This window comes from Leucoraja erinacea, unplaced genomic scaffold, assembly GCF_028641065.1.
Source record: "Leucoraja erinacea ecotype New England unplaced genomic scaffold, Leri_hhj_1 Leri_142S, whole genome shotgun sequence".
Classification (NCBI taxonomy): domain Eukaryota; kingdom Metazoa; phylum Chordata; class Chondrichthyes; order Rajiformes; family Rajidae; genus Leucoraja; species Leucoraja erinaceus.
Window position 1 is genome coordinate 33,079 of NW_026575704.1, and position 17,498 is coordinate 50,576.

The window sequence follows — 17,498 nt, forward strand, 5'->3', positions numbered from 1 at the left end:
TGCAGTCTTCAGGCTCCTGTACCTTCTACCTGAAGGTAGCAGGGAGATGAGTGTGTGGCCAGGATGGTGTGGGTCTTTGATGATACTGCCAGCCTTTTTGAGATAGATAGATAGATAGATAGATAGATAGATATAGATAGATGATGACAGTCCTGCCTCTTGCCTCTAGGTTTCTGGGCCGCTTCCTGACGTTAAGCCCAGGGTATTGCTTTGTGCTGGAGGATGAGCATGGAGTTTGTGGCTGCGTATCTGGAGCCCTGGACGTCAAGGCATTCCTAAAGGGCGCAGAGGTAACCTGGCTTCCTGCAATGCAGGAGAAATACTCCAGGCCAGCACCTCACAGGATCCTAACTCCAACTCAGGTGAGGGCTTGGCGTGTTCTGGGGAATGGAATATTATAGATAGACATTTCTTCTTCTCCTTCTCCTTCTTCTCCTTCTCCTCCTTCTCCTAAAGTTGTAGGACAACTTGTTCTATTTGATCTTCCGTTTGTGCACGTCGAGTTGATTGCATTCGTCGAAACAATCCGGACCACGTGAAGGTTGCAATCTTCCACCACACAAAACGCTGGAGTAACTCAGCGGGTCGGGCAGCATCTCTGGAGAAAAGGAATAGGTGACGTTTCAGGTCGAGACCCTTCTACAGATCCACAATGGAACTTTATAGTTGACTGAGTAGCTCTGGACAACTGAGTCTTAGAGTGTTACAGCATGGAAGCAGGCCCTTCTACCCAACCTGCCCATGCCAACCAACATGCCCCATCAACATTAGTCCCACCTGCCTGCGTTTGGCTCGTATCTCTCTAAACCTGTCCTATTCCTATACCTGGTCGGTGGGGGCGCTGCAAGTCAGCTGCCCTGCCAGCAGCCTGTTCGTTATTTCAACTTTTTTTGTTTGTTTTAGTGTGTCTAATGTTAGTTTATGTGTCTCTTGGTGTGTCGTATGTGAGGGTTGGTGGGGGGAAAAAGAGGGAAACCGTTTTTCGGTCACCTCCTCCACGGAGAGGCAATTTTTTCCATGTCACCTCCCTCGCGGCCTAACAGCTTGGATTGGAGCGGCCTTTCACCGTGTTGGGCCCAGAGCTTCAGCAACAGGCACAGTGTGGCCTTTTCCATCGCGTAGTGGGCGAACCCTTGCCGGGGGTCGCCAGAGAGGAGTGCTCCGATCGCTGGCCTGGTTACTTTGGCATCATGGGGCTGTGGTCTACGGAGCTTCTAGCCACGGGCGGGGCGTGGACTTAACATCCGGAGCCTGAAACCGCGGTCTCCGGTAAGAAAATGCTGATTCGGGCGCTCCAAGCCGCGGAATGTGTTCGACCGTCCCGACGTCAGAGTTTGGATCATCCCAACGAGAGGGCCTGTACATCGGGCCGTCCGCAGTGGCGACTACAGAGGGTTCATGGCCCCGACCACGGGTGAACAAAGGAGGTGGACTAGCTGAACTTTGTTGCTTTCCACCACAGTGAAGAATGCTGTGGTGGATGTTTGGGTTAAATTCTATTGTGTATTGTGTGTTCTTTTTAAGTGTATCGCTGCTGGCAAATTCATTTCACTGCACCTTCGGGTGCATGTGACGAATAAAACTGACTTTGACTTTGACTTATCTATCTAAATGTCTTTTAAATATTGTTAGAGTCATGGAGTGATACAGCGTGGAACAGGCCCTTTAGCCCAACTTGCCCACACTGGCCAACATGCCCCATCTACACTAGTCCCACCTGCCTGCATTTGGACCATAGGATTTTGACTTGATTGCATTCATGTATAGTATATCTGATCTGATTGGAAAGCATGCAAAGCAAAAAGCTTTTCACTGCCTCCACTGAGGGCGGTGGAGGCCGGTTCTCTGGATGCTTTCAAGAGAGAGCTAGATAGAGCTCTTAAAAATAGCGGAGTCAGGGGATATGGGGAGAAGGCAGGAACGGGGTACTGATTGGGGATGATCAGCCATGATCACATTGAATGGCGGTGCTGGCACGCAGGGCCGAATGGCCTACTCCTGCAGCTATTGTCGATTGTCTATTGTCTATTGTGTACCTCGGCACATGTGACAATAATAAACACAAACCTCACAAAATCTGGGCTAATAGGGAGAGATAGATCAGCCATGATTAAATGTCGGAGTAGACTTGATGGGGCCGAATGGCATAATTCTACTCCTATTACATGAACTTATGGTTGAATGACTGAGTAGACTTGATGGGCCAAATGGCCTAATTCCGCTACTATAACTTATGGACATGTTCAAGGGTAGTTCATCTTTCTCTTGTTTCTCTTTCAGGAACTGACGATGTATTTCTACAGGAAGACGCCCAGTTTCTCCGACTCGTTGCTCTACCACTTCCCTTCCCTGATGCAAATGGATGTCCATCCCAAGATGGCGGATCCCAGTGAAGCGTGGAACTTAGTTATCTGTGCACTGTCTGCACTAAAGGCTAACGGTAAAGTGATCTGCCATCTCCCTGCCCCGTCCTGCCCTTCAGCTGCTCCATACCCGAGGAAGGATGTGCTGGCTCTGGAGGGGGTCCAGAGGAGGTTAACAGGAATGATCCCAGGAATGAGTGGGTTAACATATCATGAACGTCCAACTGCACTGGGCCTCTACTCACTGGAGATTTAGAAGGATGGGGGGGGGGGGGGGGCCTCATTGAAACTTACCAAAAAGTGAAAGGCCTGGATAGAGTGGATGTGGAGAGGATGTTTCCACTAGTGGGAGAGTCTAGGACCAGAGGTCACAGCCTCAGAATTAAAGAACGTTCCTTTAGGAAGGAGATGAGGAAGAACTTATTTTGTCTTAGAATAAAGGGGAGGTCATTTAAGACTGAGGTGAGAAAAAAACTTTTTCACCCAGAGAGTTGTGAATTTATGGAATTCCCTGCCACATAGGGCAGTGGAGATGGATTTAAGAGAGAGTTAGATAGAGCTCTAGGGGCTAGTGGAGTCAAAGTTATGGGGAGGAGGCAGGCAATGGTTATTGATTGGGGATGATCAGCCATGATCACAATGAATGGCGGTGCTGGCTCGAAGGGCCGAATGGCCTTCTGTATCTATTTTCTATGTTTCTATGTTAGTCAGAGGGTGATGAATATGTGGAATTCATTGCCACAGAAGGCTGTGGAGGCCAAGTCAATGGATATTTTTAAGGCAGCGATTGATAGATTCTTGATTAGTGCGGATGTCAGGGGTTATGGGGAGAAGGAAGGAGAATGGGGTTGAGAGGGAGAGATAGGTCAGCCATGATTGAATGGCAGAGGAAACTTGATTGAAACATAGAAAATAGGTGCAGGTGTAGGCCATTTGGCCCCTCGATCCAATCTGTGGAATTCTCTGCCTCAGAATGCAGTGGAGGCCAATTCTCTGGATACTTTATACTGCAGTATAATGTGGATAAATGTGAAGTTATCCATTTTGGTGGCAAAAACGGGAAAGCAGACTATTATCTAAATGGTGGCCGATTGGGAAAGGGGGAGATGCAGCGAGACCTGGGTGTCATGGTACACCAGTCATTGAAGGTAGGCATGCAGGTGCAGCAGGCAGTAAAGAAAGCGAATGGTATGTTAGCTTTCATTGCAAAAGGATTTGAGTATAGGAGCAGGGAGGTTCTACTGCAGTTGTACAGGGTCTTGGTGAGACCACACCTGGAGTATTGCGTACAAGTTTTGGTCTCCAAATCTGAGGAAGGACATTATTGCCATAGAGGGAGTGCAGAGACGGTTCACCAGACTGATTCCTGGGATGTCAGGACTGTCTTATGAAGAAAGACTGGATAGACTTGGTTTATACTCTCTAGAATTTAGGATATTGAGAGGGGATCTTATAGAAACTTACAAAATTCTTAAGGGGTTGGACAGGCTAGATGCAGGAAGATTGTTCCCGATGTTAGGGAAGTCCAGGACAAGGGGTCACAGCTGAAGGATAAGGGGGAAATCCTTTAAAACCGAGATGAGAAGAACTTTCAATATGATCATGGCTGATCATCCAAATCAGTATCCCGTACCTGCCTTCTCTCCATACCCCCTGATCCCCTTAGCCACAAGGGCCACATCTAACTCCCTCTTAAATATAGCCAATGAACTGGCCTCAACTACCCTCTGCGGCAGAGAGTTCCAGAGATTCACCACTCTCTGTGTGAATAAAGTTCTTCTCATCTCGGTTTTAAAGGATTTCCCTCTTATCCTTAAGCTGTGACCCCTTGTCCTGGACTTCCCCAACATCAATATGATTCTGTTCCATTCTCTTTGTAGTGTGTTTGTTTGTCTTTTTGCACAATGTCCGCGAGCATTGCCACTTTTCATTTCACTGCACATCTCGTATGTGTATGTGACGAACCAACTTGACTTGACTTGACATATCAGTCAAGCTGCTGCAAGTGATAATGTGTGCCATTGTTCCGTTTTGGTGCAGTGTATATGACAATAGCTTCTTGCTTCTCTCCCCCCCAGGTTCCCAGGGCCTGTTCTGCGAGCTCAACACCAGCGACAAGAAGGGGCTGGAGTTCCACCTCCGGCTGGGCTTCCTGGAGCTGCCAGGAGTAGAGCCGTCCACGCCACAGGGGCTGATCCTCGGCAGGCTGCTGTGACCCCCCGGCGAGATCACTCCCGGCTTCCCAGCCCAACCCTGACACCAACTAAACTGGTCTTTCTCCCCAACCCTCTTCTCTCTCTCCGCTGACTGACTTTATTTTAGTGTTTAAAAAGGAACTGCAGATGCTGGAAAATCGAAGGTACACAAAAATGCTGGAGGAACTCAGCGGGTGCAGCAGCATCTACGGAGGGAATAGGCAACGTGAAGGGCCAAAACCCTTCTTCAGACTTTATTTTCGTTGTTGGAAGAAGGGTCTGGACCCAAAACGTCACCTGTTCCTTCTCTCCAGAGATGCTGCCTGGCCTGCTGAGTTACTCCAGCGTTTTGTGTGTCTAGGTTTGCAAGGTAATTGGCTTTGGTTGTAAATTGTCCCTACAGGGATCGCAGATCGGCATGGAAACATAGAAACATAGAAATTAGGTGCAGGAGTAGGCCATTCAGCCCTTCGAGCCTGCACCGCCATTCAATATGATCATGGCTGATCATCCAACTCAGTATCCCGTACCTGCCTTCTCTCCATGCCCCCTGATCCCTTTAGCCACAAGGGCCACATCTAACTCCCTCTTAAATATAGCCAATGAACTGGCCTCAACTACCTTCTGTGGCAGAGAATTCCACAGATTCACCACTCTCTGTGTGAAAATAAATATTCTCAACCCGGTCCTAAAAGACTTCCTTCCCTCTTATCCTTAAACTGTGACCCCTTGTCCTGGACTTCCCCAACATCGGGAACAATCTTCCTGCGTCTAGCCTGTCCAACCCCTTAAGAATTTTGTAAGTTTCTATAAGATCGCCCCTCAATCTTCTAAATTCTAGCGAGTACAAGCCGAGTCTATCCAGTCTTTCTTCATATGAAAGTCCTGACATCCCAGGAATCAGTCTGGTGAACCTTCTCTGTACTCCCTCTATGGCTAGGTGGGCTGACCACTGCATGGATCAGAGCTTTAAAGGGCCTGTCCCACTTGCCGATTATTTTCGGGGACCGCCGGCATCATTGACTGACGTATCAGGTCACCGATAAAGTCACGGCTATCTTGGGTGGTTATTTTTTTAAGTCTAGTTTCAGAGATGCAGCCGAAAATAGGTCCTTCGGCCCACCGAGTCCGTGCCGACCTGCGATCCCCTCACATTAACACTAACCTACACACACTAGGGACAATTTACATTTATACCAAGCCAATTAACCTGCAAACCTGCGCGTCTTTGCAGTGCGGGAGGAAACTGGAGCACCCGGAGGTCACGGGGAGAACGTACAAACTCCGTACAGACAGCACCCGAGGTCAGGATCGAACCCGGCTCTCTGGCGCCGTGAGGCAGCAACTCGACCGCTGCGCCACCTGCCGACCCTGGTTCGCAGACTGACCGGTTCACTCATAGAAAACACAAGTACGGAGTGCTGGAGTAAGTCGGCGGGTCAGGCAGCATCTCTGGAGAACATGGATAGATGACGTTTCTGGTCGGGCCACTTCTTCTGACTGATTGTAGTGGGAAGGAACTGGAAGCAAGAAAAGACCAGGACACGTCGTGCGGCACGGCGGTAGAGTCGCTGCCTCACAGCGCCGGAGACCCGGGTTCGATCCCGACTACGGGTGCTCTCTGTACGGAGTTTGTAGGTTCTCCCCGTGGCCTGCAACAGTTTTCTCCGGGTGCTCCGGTTTCCTCCCTCTCTCCAAAGACGCACAAGTTAGTGGGTTAATTGGCTTCAGTAAACTTGCAAATTGTCCCTGGTATTTAGGATAGTGTCAATGTGCGGGGGGATCGCAGGTCGGCACGGACTTGGTGGGCCGAAGGGTGTGTTTCCTCGCTGTATCTCGAAAGCCTAAAGTCCAACATAGAAAATAGGTGCAGGAGGAGGCCATTCGGCCCTTCGAGCCAGCACCACCATTCATTGCGATCATGGCTGATCGTCCCCAATCAATAACCCATGCCTGCCTTCTCCCCATATCCCTTGACTCCACTAGCCCCTAGAGCTCTATCTAACTCTCTCTTAAATCCATCCAGTGACTTGGCCTCCACTGCCCTCTGTGGCAGGGAATTCCACAAATAAACACAGCATGGACACAGGCCCTGCGGCCCACAGACCGTAAATCACCCGTTCACACTGATCCCACATGGGCAGCTACTCCCTACATCCTGGGCAATTTACAGAGGTGGCGCAGTGGGGCAGCGGTGGAGTTGTTGCCTTACAGCCCTTGCAGAGTTTGCACGTTCTCCCTGTGACTGAGTCGGTTTATTCCCACATCCCAAAGACATGCAGGTTTGTAGGTTAATTTGGCCCCTCAAGCCAGCACCACCATTCAATGTGATCACGGCTGGTCATCCACAATCAATACCCCGTTCCTGCCTTCTCCTCATATCCCCTGACTCCGCTATTTTTAAGAGCCCTATCTAGCTCTCTCTTGAAAGCATCCAGAGAACCTGCCTCCACCACCCTCTGAGGCAGAGAATTCCACAGACTCCCAACTCTGTGTGAAAAAGTGTTTCCTCAGATATTGGGCCCAAAACTGCTCACAATACTCCAAAATATAAAGTTAGCATCATAGATTGTATGTTTACAAGCAGATATTAAAGATCTAGCCAGTGTTTACCATCCATTATTGCCATATCTACTGCAGGAGATCAAAGATGCTCTACTATGTGTATATATGTATAACTATTCATTATAAGTTTGTTAATTGCTTATTTAATAAATGCTTCGTAATTTAATCATTATCGGACTGTAAAACATGAGCGAACCTATATGGATATAGTTCTTTATTGTAAATAAACACTCCATCACATGAAATAGACTATTGACTGATATCTATTGCAAACCCACTGACTCCCACAACTGTCTCGAGTACACTTCTTCCCACCCCTACTCCCAATTCCTCAGTCTACGCCGCATCTGCGCCCAAGATGAAGTGTTCCATACTGGAACATCCGAGATGTCCTCTCCCATCATAGATGAGACCCTCACTTGTGTCTCCTCGGTGGCCCGCAGCTCCGCCCTTGCTCCCCCTCCCCCTACTCGCAACAGAGACAGAGTCCCCCTAGTCCTTACCTTCCACCCCATCAGCCATCGCATACACCACATACTCCTCCAAAATCTTCCCCACCTCCAACGTGATCCCACCACTGGCCACATTTTCCCATCTCCTCCACTTTCCGCAGAGACCGTTCCCTCCGCAACTCCCTGGTCAACTTATCCCTTCCCATCCAAACCACACCCTCCCCAGGTACCTTCCCCCGCAACCGCAGGAGATGCAACACCTATCCCTATACCTCCTCCCTCGACTCTGTCCAGGGACCCCGACAGTCCTTCCAGGTTAGGCAGAGGTTCACTTGCACCTCCTCCAACCTCATCTACTGTATCCATTATTCAAGATGTGGGCTCTTATACATCGGCGAGACCAAACGCAGACTGGGCGATCGTTTTTGCGGAACACCTTCGCTCAGCCCGCCTGAACCAACCTGATCTCCCGGTTTGATTCTCCTTCCCATTCCCACACCGGCCTTTCTGTCCTCAGTCTCCTCCATTGGCAGAGTGAGGCTAAACGCAAATTGGAGGAATAGCACCTCATATTTCACTTGGGCAGCTCACACCCCAGTGGTATGAATATTGATTTCACTCACTTCAGGTAGCGCCAGCATTCCCTCCCTCTCTCTCCATCCCTCCCACACCCAAGTCGCACCAGCTTCTCATTTTCACCCAACAAACAGCTGACAATGGCCCTGTTTCCTTCACCATCGTGACTTTTTTCCATATCTTCCATTCATTATTCTTTATCTCTCCACATCACCGTCTATATCAATCAATCAACCTTTATTGTCATCTTGCAAGCAACAAGTACAGTGCAAAATGAAAAGACGTTTCCCAGTGAATAGCGGAGCCTCGCACATGAAATTTAAAACACTTCTCACATAATAACACTAAAAAAAACAATCCAGTCCCTGATGGAACAGAATAAATAGTTAAAATCAGGTAAAAAAACACAATGTTAAAAACAGTAAACCAATCATAAAAAAATGTCCGGGGCCGCTGATTTGAGTGGCCAGTGCCAGTTATTAAAGTGTCCGTGCCAGCCGCAGAGTCAAGTCAAGTCAAGTGACTGTGAGTGCAGAGTGACTGTTTAGCAGCCTCACAGCCTGTGGTAGGAAGCTGTTTAGCAGCCTCGTAGTCCGGGCTTTGATGCTTCGATATCTCTTGCCTGATGGCAAGAGATCCAGGTGTGTGTGGAGGGGGTGCAGTTTGTCCTTGGCAATTCTCTGTGCTTTCTTCAGACAGCGGCTCTGGAACAGTTCTTGTACCGAGGGTAGGGAGACGCCAATAATCCTCTCTGCTCCCCTCACTACCCTCTGCAGAGCCTTCCTGTCCGAGCAGTTGCAGGTGCAGTACCACGTATTGATGCAGTACGTGAGTACAGACTCCACCGTGCCCCTGTAGAAAGTCCTGAGGATGTTGGTGGGGAGTGAGGCCTGTTTTAGTTTCCTCAGGAAGTGCAGTCGCTGATGGGCCCGTTTGACGGTCCCAGTGGTGTTCCTGGACCAGGTGAGGTTGTCCGTTATCTGCACACCGAGGAACTTTATGCTCTCCACTCTCTCCACTGCAGTGCCACTAATGTTGAGCGGTGTATGCTCTGGCTGCGCCCTCCTGAAGTCGACAACCATCTCCTTAGTTTTTTCGACATTCAATTCCAGGTTATTTTTGCCGCACCAGTCCACCAGTTGTTCTACTTCCTCCCTGTACCTTGTTTCGTCATCTCCACTGATGAGTCCCACCACTGTAGTGTCGTCCGCGAACTTTATGATTTTATTGTCCCTGAATCTGGCAGCACAGTCATGTGTGAGCAGTGTGAACAACAGCGGGCTGAGCACACAGCCTTGAGGGGAGCCGGTGCTCAGCGTGATCGAGCCTGAAGTGTTCTTGCCAACACGGACTGACTGCGGTCTCTCTGTGAGAAAGTCCAAGATCCAGTGACAAAGGGTGGTGTTGAGGCCCAGCAGGGTTAGTTTCTCCACAAGTCTCTGTGGGATGATGGTATTAAACGCTGAGCTAAAGTCAATGTACAGGATTCTGGCGTATGTGTTCTTGTGTTCCAGATGCGCGATTACTGTGTGCAGCGTGGTGGAGATGGCATCCTCTGTAGAGCGGTTGGGGCGATAGGCAAACTGTAGGGGATCTAACGATGAGGGGAGGCTGGCAGTAATGTGGGGTTTCACCAGGCGTTCAAAACACTTCATTATTATTGGGGTCAAGGCGACAGGGCGGTAGTCATTTAGGCAGGCAACCACTGGTTTCTTCGCTATGGGGATTATCGTGGAAGTTTTGAGGCATGTGGGGACAATGGCCTGACTAAGGGAGATGTTGAAGATGTCTGTTAGCACATCTGCTAACTCCTCAGCACATTCCTTTAGCACACGTCCTGGGATGTTGTCGGGTCCGACTGCTTTCCACGGGTTGACCTTAGACAGGTTTCAAGAGAGAGTTAGATACAGCTCTTAAAGATAGTGGAATCAAGGGATATGGGGAGAAGGCAGGAACGGGGTACTGATGGTGGGTGATCAGCCATGATCACAGTGAATGGTGGTGCTGGCTCGAAGGGCCAAATGGCCTCCTCCTGCACCTATTGTCTAAAAAACTCTTGTTTCTCCCCACCCATTTCTCCTTCCTGTTTCTGCACCTTACCCTTCCATATCTCTGTGTCTCCCTCTCCCCTGACTCTTCATCTGAAGAAGGGTCTCAACCTGAAACGTCACCCATTCCTTCTCTCCAGAGATGCTGCCTGTCCCGCTGAGTTACTCCAGCATTTTGTGTCTGCCTTTGGTACTGTCCTAGGATCCATGATCGATCATTTATTTCCCCACGTGATTTTATGCAACACCATTTGTTCAGGGTAAGAGAGGTAGGGGCTAGAGGGCAGATGAGCTGCGGAAGTGGATGGAGTGGAGGTCAGGACAGAGGGGCGATTGCTGCAATGACCAGCAGAGGGCAGTGAGAGATCAGTCAGACGCTGGGACTGAGACAGGCACCATTTTCTCTGCAGATAGACACAAAATGCTGGAGTAACTCAGTGGGACAGGCAGCATCTCTGGGGAGAAGGAATGGGTGATGTTTCGTGTCGAGATCCCTCTTCCCACTCCTCTCCAGAGATGCTGCATGTCCCACAGAGTTACTCCAGCATTTTGTGTCTATCTTCGGTGTATCTTGTGTATCTCCAGCCCGTTCCTAACCATTTTCACTGGATTAGTCATCAACATTTGCTCCCTCGATCGGGAGAGTCAGGGCAGCGAATGTGCGACAGGGTGGCCCAGCGTTAGAGTTGCTGCCTCACAGCACCAGGGACCCGGGTTCGATCACGACTACGGGTGCTGTCTGTACGGAGTTTGTGGAATTCTCAGCCTCAGAGGGCGGTGGAGGCAGGTTCTCTGGATGCTTTCAAGAGAGAGTTAGATAGAGCTCTTAAAGATAGCGGAGTCAGGGGATATGGGGAGAAGGCAGGAACGGGGTACTGATTGGGGATGATCAGCCATGATCACATTGAATGGCGGTGCTGGCTCGAAGGGCCAAATGGCCAACTCCTGCACCTATTGTCTATAGTCCCACCTGCCTGCATTTGGTCCATATCCCTCCAAACCTGTCCTACCCATGTACCTGTCTAACAGTTTCTTAAACATTGCGATCGTCCCAGCCTCAACTGCCTCCTCTGGCAGCTCGTTCCATACACCCACCACCCCTTGTGAGTAAACGTTACCCCTCAGATTCCTTTAGTTTTAGTTTTAGAGATAAGCGTGCAAACAGGCCCTTCGGCCCATCCAGTCCGTTCCAACCAGCGATCCCCCAACACTAACACTACCCTGCACAAACTAGGGGACAATTTACATTTACACCAAGCCAATTAACCTATAAACCTGTACGTCTTTGGAGAGCGGGAGGAAACCTGGAGCACCCGGAGAAAACCCACGCAGGTCACGGGGAGAACGACATAAGGTCGTAAATAAATTGAGTAAAATTAGGCCATTCGGCCCATCAAGTCTACTCCACCATTCAATCATGGCTGATTTATCCCTCCCTCCTAACCCCATTCTCCTGCCTTCTCCCCATAACCTCTGACACCCATACTAATTAAGAATCTATGTATCTCTGCCTTAAAAATATCCACTGCTATAGACCTGCAGGGGAAGGTAGACGCTCCCTCCCCCACGAGTCTCGGGCAGATGGGGCTCGTCACCCTGGGAAGGCAGTCCGTCTAGGAGAGGGGAAACTCTGATTTAAAACCTCCACTGCCTTGTGGCCATCCATATCCAGTCATGGAAAAAGCTCCAGGAATAAACCTCAAGACAATCCGGAGTCGGAGGCCCTAAGGCAGTTTGTCGTTGTCTACAACCTCGCTCTGGCAGCTCCTGCGATGGCGCTGGTGCCAAACTGTAACGGCCCTGCTGTTCCTTTGGATCGATCAGTGACGTGGAGAGGGGGGGGGACGTGCTGCATGGGCAACAGCCTCTCTGTCCTCCATATGACACCGATCGCCCAGGCTTGCATCCGACCACGATGCATCACCCATGGTCAGTCCTGGCCTCCACAGCCTTCTGTGGCAAAGAATTCCGCAGATTCACCACCCTCTGACTAAAGAAATTCCTCCTCATCTCCTTCCTAAAGGAACATCCTTTAATTCTGTGCAAACTCCGTACAGACAGCACCCGTAGTCGGGATCGAACCTGGGTCTCTGGCGCGGTGAGGCAGCAACTCTACCGCTGAGCCGCAGCGCCATTTTCATAGAAACATAGACATAGAAACATAGAAAATAGGTGCAGGAGGAGGCCCATTCGGCCCTTCGAGCCAGCACCGCCATTCATTGTGATCATGGCTGATCATCCCCATCAATAACCCGTGCCTGCCTTCTCCCCATATCCCTTGACTCCACTAGCCCCTAGAGCTCTATCTAACTCTCTCTTAAATCCATCCAGTGACTTGGCCTCCACTGCCCTCTGTGGCAGGGAATTCCACAAATTCACAACTCTCTGGGTGAAAAAGTATTTTCTCACCTCAGTCTTAAATGACCTCCCCTTTATTCTAAGACTGTGGCCCCTGGTTCTGGACTCGCCCAACATTGGGAACATTTTTCCTGCATCTGGCTTGTCCAGTCCTTTTATAATTTTATATGCTTCTATAAGAGCCCCCCCCTCATCCTTCTAAACTCCAGTGAATACAAACCTTTCACATTAAATGTTTTCCCCTTCACCTTAAGCCTGTGTCTGCTGAGTTACGCCAGCGTTTTGTGTCTGTCTTTATAGATACGACAATGCTTGCTGGGGCTAACGGAATGGGATTATACCGTCCAGCAGCCTGTTGTCATGGGTCTTGTTCCCACGGCAACTGGACAGATTAAATGTTGGTCGGCAGGAAGGATATTTTGAGCATCTGAAAAAAATTACTGTGGAGGCTAAAATAAAAACAGACAATGTTTAGTCTAGTTTAGAGATACAGCGCGGAAATAGGACCTACGGCCTAACGAGTCCGCGCCGACCAGCGATCCCCGCACATTAACACTATCCTACGCACACCAGGGACAGTTTACATTTACACCAATGCCAATTAACCCACAAACCTGTACGTCTTTGGAGTGTGGGAGGAAACCGGAGTGCCCGGAGAAAACCCACGTGGTCACATAGTGAGAACTCAGTACAGGCAGCACCCGTGGTCAGGATCGAACCCGGGTCTCCGGTGCTGTGAGGCAGCAGCTCTACCGCTGTTTAAGAAGGAACTGCAGATGCTGGAGAATCGAAGGTAGACAAAATTGCTGGAGAAACTCAGCGGGTGCAGCAGCATCTACGGAGCGAAGGAAATAGGCAACGTTTCGGGCCGAAAACCCTTCTTCAGACTGATGGAGGGTTGGGGGGGGAGAAGGAAGGAAAAAGGAGGAGGAGGCGGAGGGATGGAAGGAGACAGCCCGAGGGCTGAGGAACGGGAGGAGACAGCAATGGCTAACAAAATTGGGAGAATTCAATGTTCATGCCCGCAGGATGCAGGCTGCCCGCTGCGCCACCGTGCCACCCCAATGCTGGGAAACCCCAGTAGCTCGGCAGTAACTGGGGAAAGATAAACAAGCGGTAGAGTTGCTGCCTCACAGCACCAGAGACCCGGGTTCGATCCTGACTGCGGGTGCTGTCTGTACGGAGTTTGTACCTTCTCCCCGTGACCTGCGTGGGTTTTCTCCGGGCGCTCCGGTTTCCTCCCGCACTCCAAAGACGTACAGGTTTGAAGGTTAATTGGCATTGGTGTAAATGTAAATTGTCCCTGGTGTGTGTAGGATCGTGTGGGGATTGCTGGTCGGCGCGGACTCGGTGGGCTGAAGGGCCGGATTCTGCCCTGTATCTCTCAACTAAACCTAAATGAAACACTTAATGAAGAAAGACACAAAATGCTGGAGTAACTCAGCGGGTCAGGTTGGCAGCTCCATCCAAGGCCGCAAGAAATTGCAGCGAATTGTGGACGCAGCCCAGACCATCGCACACACAAACCAACCTCCCTTCCATTGACTCCATCTACACCTCACGCTGCCTCGGCAAGGCCAGCAGCATCATCAAGGACCAGTCTCAGCCTGGCCACTCCCTCTTCTCCCCTCTCCCATCAGCCAAGAGGTACAGAATTGTGAAAACGCACACACCTCCAGATTCAGGGACAGTTTCTTCCCGGCTGTTATCAGGCAACTGAACCATCCAACCACAACCAGAGAGCGGTCCTGAACTACTATCTACCTCATTGTGGACCCTCGGACTATCCTTGATCGGACTTTACTGACTTTATCTTGCACCAAACCAGTCACGTTTTTCCCTTTATCCTGTATCTGTACACTGTGGACAGCTCGATTGTAATCATGTATTGTCTTTCCGCTGACTGGATAGCACGAAACAAAAGCTTTTCACTGTACCTCGGTACACTTGACAATAAACTAAACTCAAAACTCATCTCTAGAAAACATGGAGAGGTGATGTTTCGGGTCTGGACCCTTCTTCAGACATTGAAACATTTATGAAACTGAATTTACAATCCCCAGCTATGGGGCTGATGTGGACTTGATGGGCCGAATGGCCTAATTCTGCACCTAGAAGCTTAAGAACTAATGAAAGCAATTACTAGTCTAGCGCTGGTAACGGACAGCAATGATGTCAGCCCAGAATCAGAAAAGAAACACAAACAGTTTTTATAAAAATAAGAATTTATAACTTCCAGTCAGTGAGATTATTAGCAAAACAGTTCCTGTCCCAATTCCTGCCTCCTTAGTCACTGCAAAAATATTTCAATATCTCACAACAGACCCTACATTCAATTAGACACACATCCATACGTTCATAAGTTATGGAAACAGAATGAGGTCATTCATAAGGTCATAAGTGATAGGAGTAGAATTAGGCCATTCGGCCCATCAAGTCTACTCCACCATTCAATCATGGCTGATCTATCTCTCCCTCCTCACCCCATTCTCCTGCCTTCTCCCCATAACCTCTGACACACAGACCTTTTTCAGTGATGGACTGGGCTACTTTCTTGCGTCATTTCTTGCGGTCTTGGGCAGAACAGTGGCCTAACCAAGCTGTGGTCCCCTAATTCGAGGAAGGACATTCTTGCTGTTGAGGGAGTGCAGCGTAGGTTTACAAGGTTAATTTCCGGGATGGCGGGACTGTCATATGCTGAGAGAATGAAGCAGCTGGGCTTGTACACTCTGGAGTTTAGAAGGATGAGAGGGAATTCCTATTGAAACATATTAGATTATTAAGGGTTTTGCAGTGCAGGCTCGAAGGGCCGAATGGCCTACTCCTGCACCTAATTTCTATGTTTGGACACGCTAGAGGCAGGAAACATGTTCCCGATGTTGGGGGAGTCCAGAACCAGGGGTCACAGTTTAAGAATAAGGGTTAAGCCATTTAGAACGGAAACTATGAAACACTTTTTCACACAGAGAGTGGTGAGTCTGTGTAATTCTCTGCCTCAGAGGGCGGTTGAGGCCGGTTCTCTGGATACTTTCATGAGAGAGCTAGATAGGGCTCTTAAAGATAGAGGAGTCAGGGGATATGGGGAGAAGGCAGGAACGGGGTACTGATTGGGGATGATCAGCCATGATCACATTGAATGGCGGTGCTGGCTCGAAGGGTCGGATGGCCTACTCCTGCACCGATTGTCTATTGTTTATTGTCACCCGTACTAATTTTTAGTTTAGGTAGACAAAAATGCTGGAGAAACTCAGCGGGTGAGGCAGCATCTCTGGAGCGAAGGAAATAGGCGACGTTTCGGGTCGAAACCCTTCTTCAGTTTTGTTTGGAGATACAGCGTGGCAACAGGCCCTTCGGCCCACCGAGCCAGCACCGGTTAGCACATTAACACTATCCCACACACACTGGGGACAATTATTTTACATTCATACCAAGCGAATTAAACTACGTCTTTGGAGTGCGGGAGGAAACCGAAGATCTTGGAGAAAACTCACGCCGGTCACGGGGAGAACGTAGACACTTCGTACAGGATCGTAACCGGATCTCTGGCGCTGTGAGGCAGCAACTCTATCGCTGCGCCGCCGTGCCGTCCAAGAATCAAGAATCCATCTGTCTGCCTTCAAAATACCCATTGACTTAGCCTCCACAGCCTTCTATTGCAATGAATTCCACAGATTCACCACCGTCTTACTAAATAAATTCTAAAGAACGTCCTTTAATTCTGAGGCTGCGACCTCTGGTCCTTGACTCTCCCACTAGTGGAAACATCCTCTCCATATCCACTCCATCCGCTTTATCTAATCTCCTACATCTCTACGGGTGTCAGAGGTTATGCGGAGAAGGCAGGAGAATGGGGTTAGGAGGGAGAGATAGATCAGCCATGATTGAAAGGCAGTTGATGTTTAAGGATAAGGGGGAAATCTTTTAGGACAGTTTTTTCACACAGAGAGTGGTGAATCTCTGGAATTCTCTGTCACAGAAGGTAGTTGAGGCCAGTTCATTGTCTATATTTAAGAGGGAGTTAGATGTAGCTAAAGGGATCAGGGGGTACGGAGAGAAGGCAGGTACAGGATACTGAGTTGGATGATCAGCCATGATCACATTGAATGGCGGTGCAGGCTCGAAGGGCCGAATGGCCTACTCCTGCACCTATTTTCTGTGTTTCTATGGCTTATCATCCCCAATCAGTACCCCGTCCCTGCCTTCTCCCCATATCCCATTTTTAAGAGCCCTATCTAGCTCTCTCTTGAAATCATCCAGAGAACCTGCCTCCACCGCCCTCTGAGGCAGAGAATTCCACAGACTCCCCACTCACTGTGAGAAAAAGTGTTTCCTCGTCTCCGTTCTAAATGGCTTACTCCTTATTCTTAAACTGCGGCCCCTGGTTCTGAACTCCCCCAACATCGGGAACATGTTTCCTGCCTCTAGCGTGTCCAAGCCCTTAACAATCTTATATGTTTCAATGAGATCTCCTCTCATCCTTCTAAACCCCAGAGTGTACAAGCCCAGCTGCTCCATTCTCTCAGCATATGACAGTCCCGCCATCCCGGGAATAAACCTTGTAAACCTACGCTGCACTCCCTCAATAGCAAGAATGTCCTTCCTCAAATTAGGGGACAAATTGATGGGCCGAATTGCCTGGTTGACTGCTGATCTTATTTTCCTGTTATTCTGTTTCAAGGGCAGGGGGGTTTGTAAGGAGAGGAGTCCCGTACGGTCAAGGACATTGCATCTCACATCCCAGGCGAAGGGTCTCAACACAAAATGTCACCCATTCCTTCTCTCCAGAGATGCTGCCTGTCCCGCTGAGTTACTCCAGCATTTTGTGTCTATCTTTGGTGTAAACCAGTATCATCAGTTCCTCCCAACGCATCTCATTCCTTGTCTGATGAAGAGTCCCGACCCGAAATGTTGCCTATCCATGTTCTCCAGAGAGTAGGTTAA

General features: G+C 49.4%; 1 protein-coding gene across 1 annotated transcript in view; it reads left to right on the forward strand.

Moving 5' to 3' along the window:
• Window positions 1-4,621, forward strand: part of LOC129715818 (protein O-GlcNAcase-like) — a gene marked incomplete at its 5' end in the record, with an annotated part of 35,393 nt that extends 30,772 nt beyond the window's left edge. The window contains 3 exon segments of the mRNA XM_055665686.1: window positions 170-362; window positions 2,281-2,440; window positions 4,442-4,621. Coding sequence (XP_055521661.1) covers window positions 170-362; window positions 2,281-2,440; window positions 4,442-4,578 — 490 coding nt within the window.
• Between the last annotated feature and the right edge of the window lie 12,877 nt (window positions 4,622-17,498).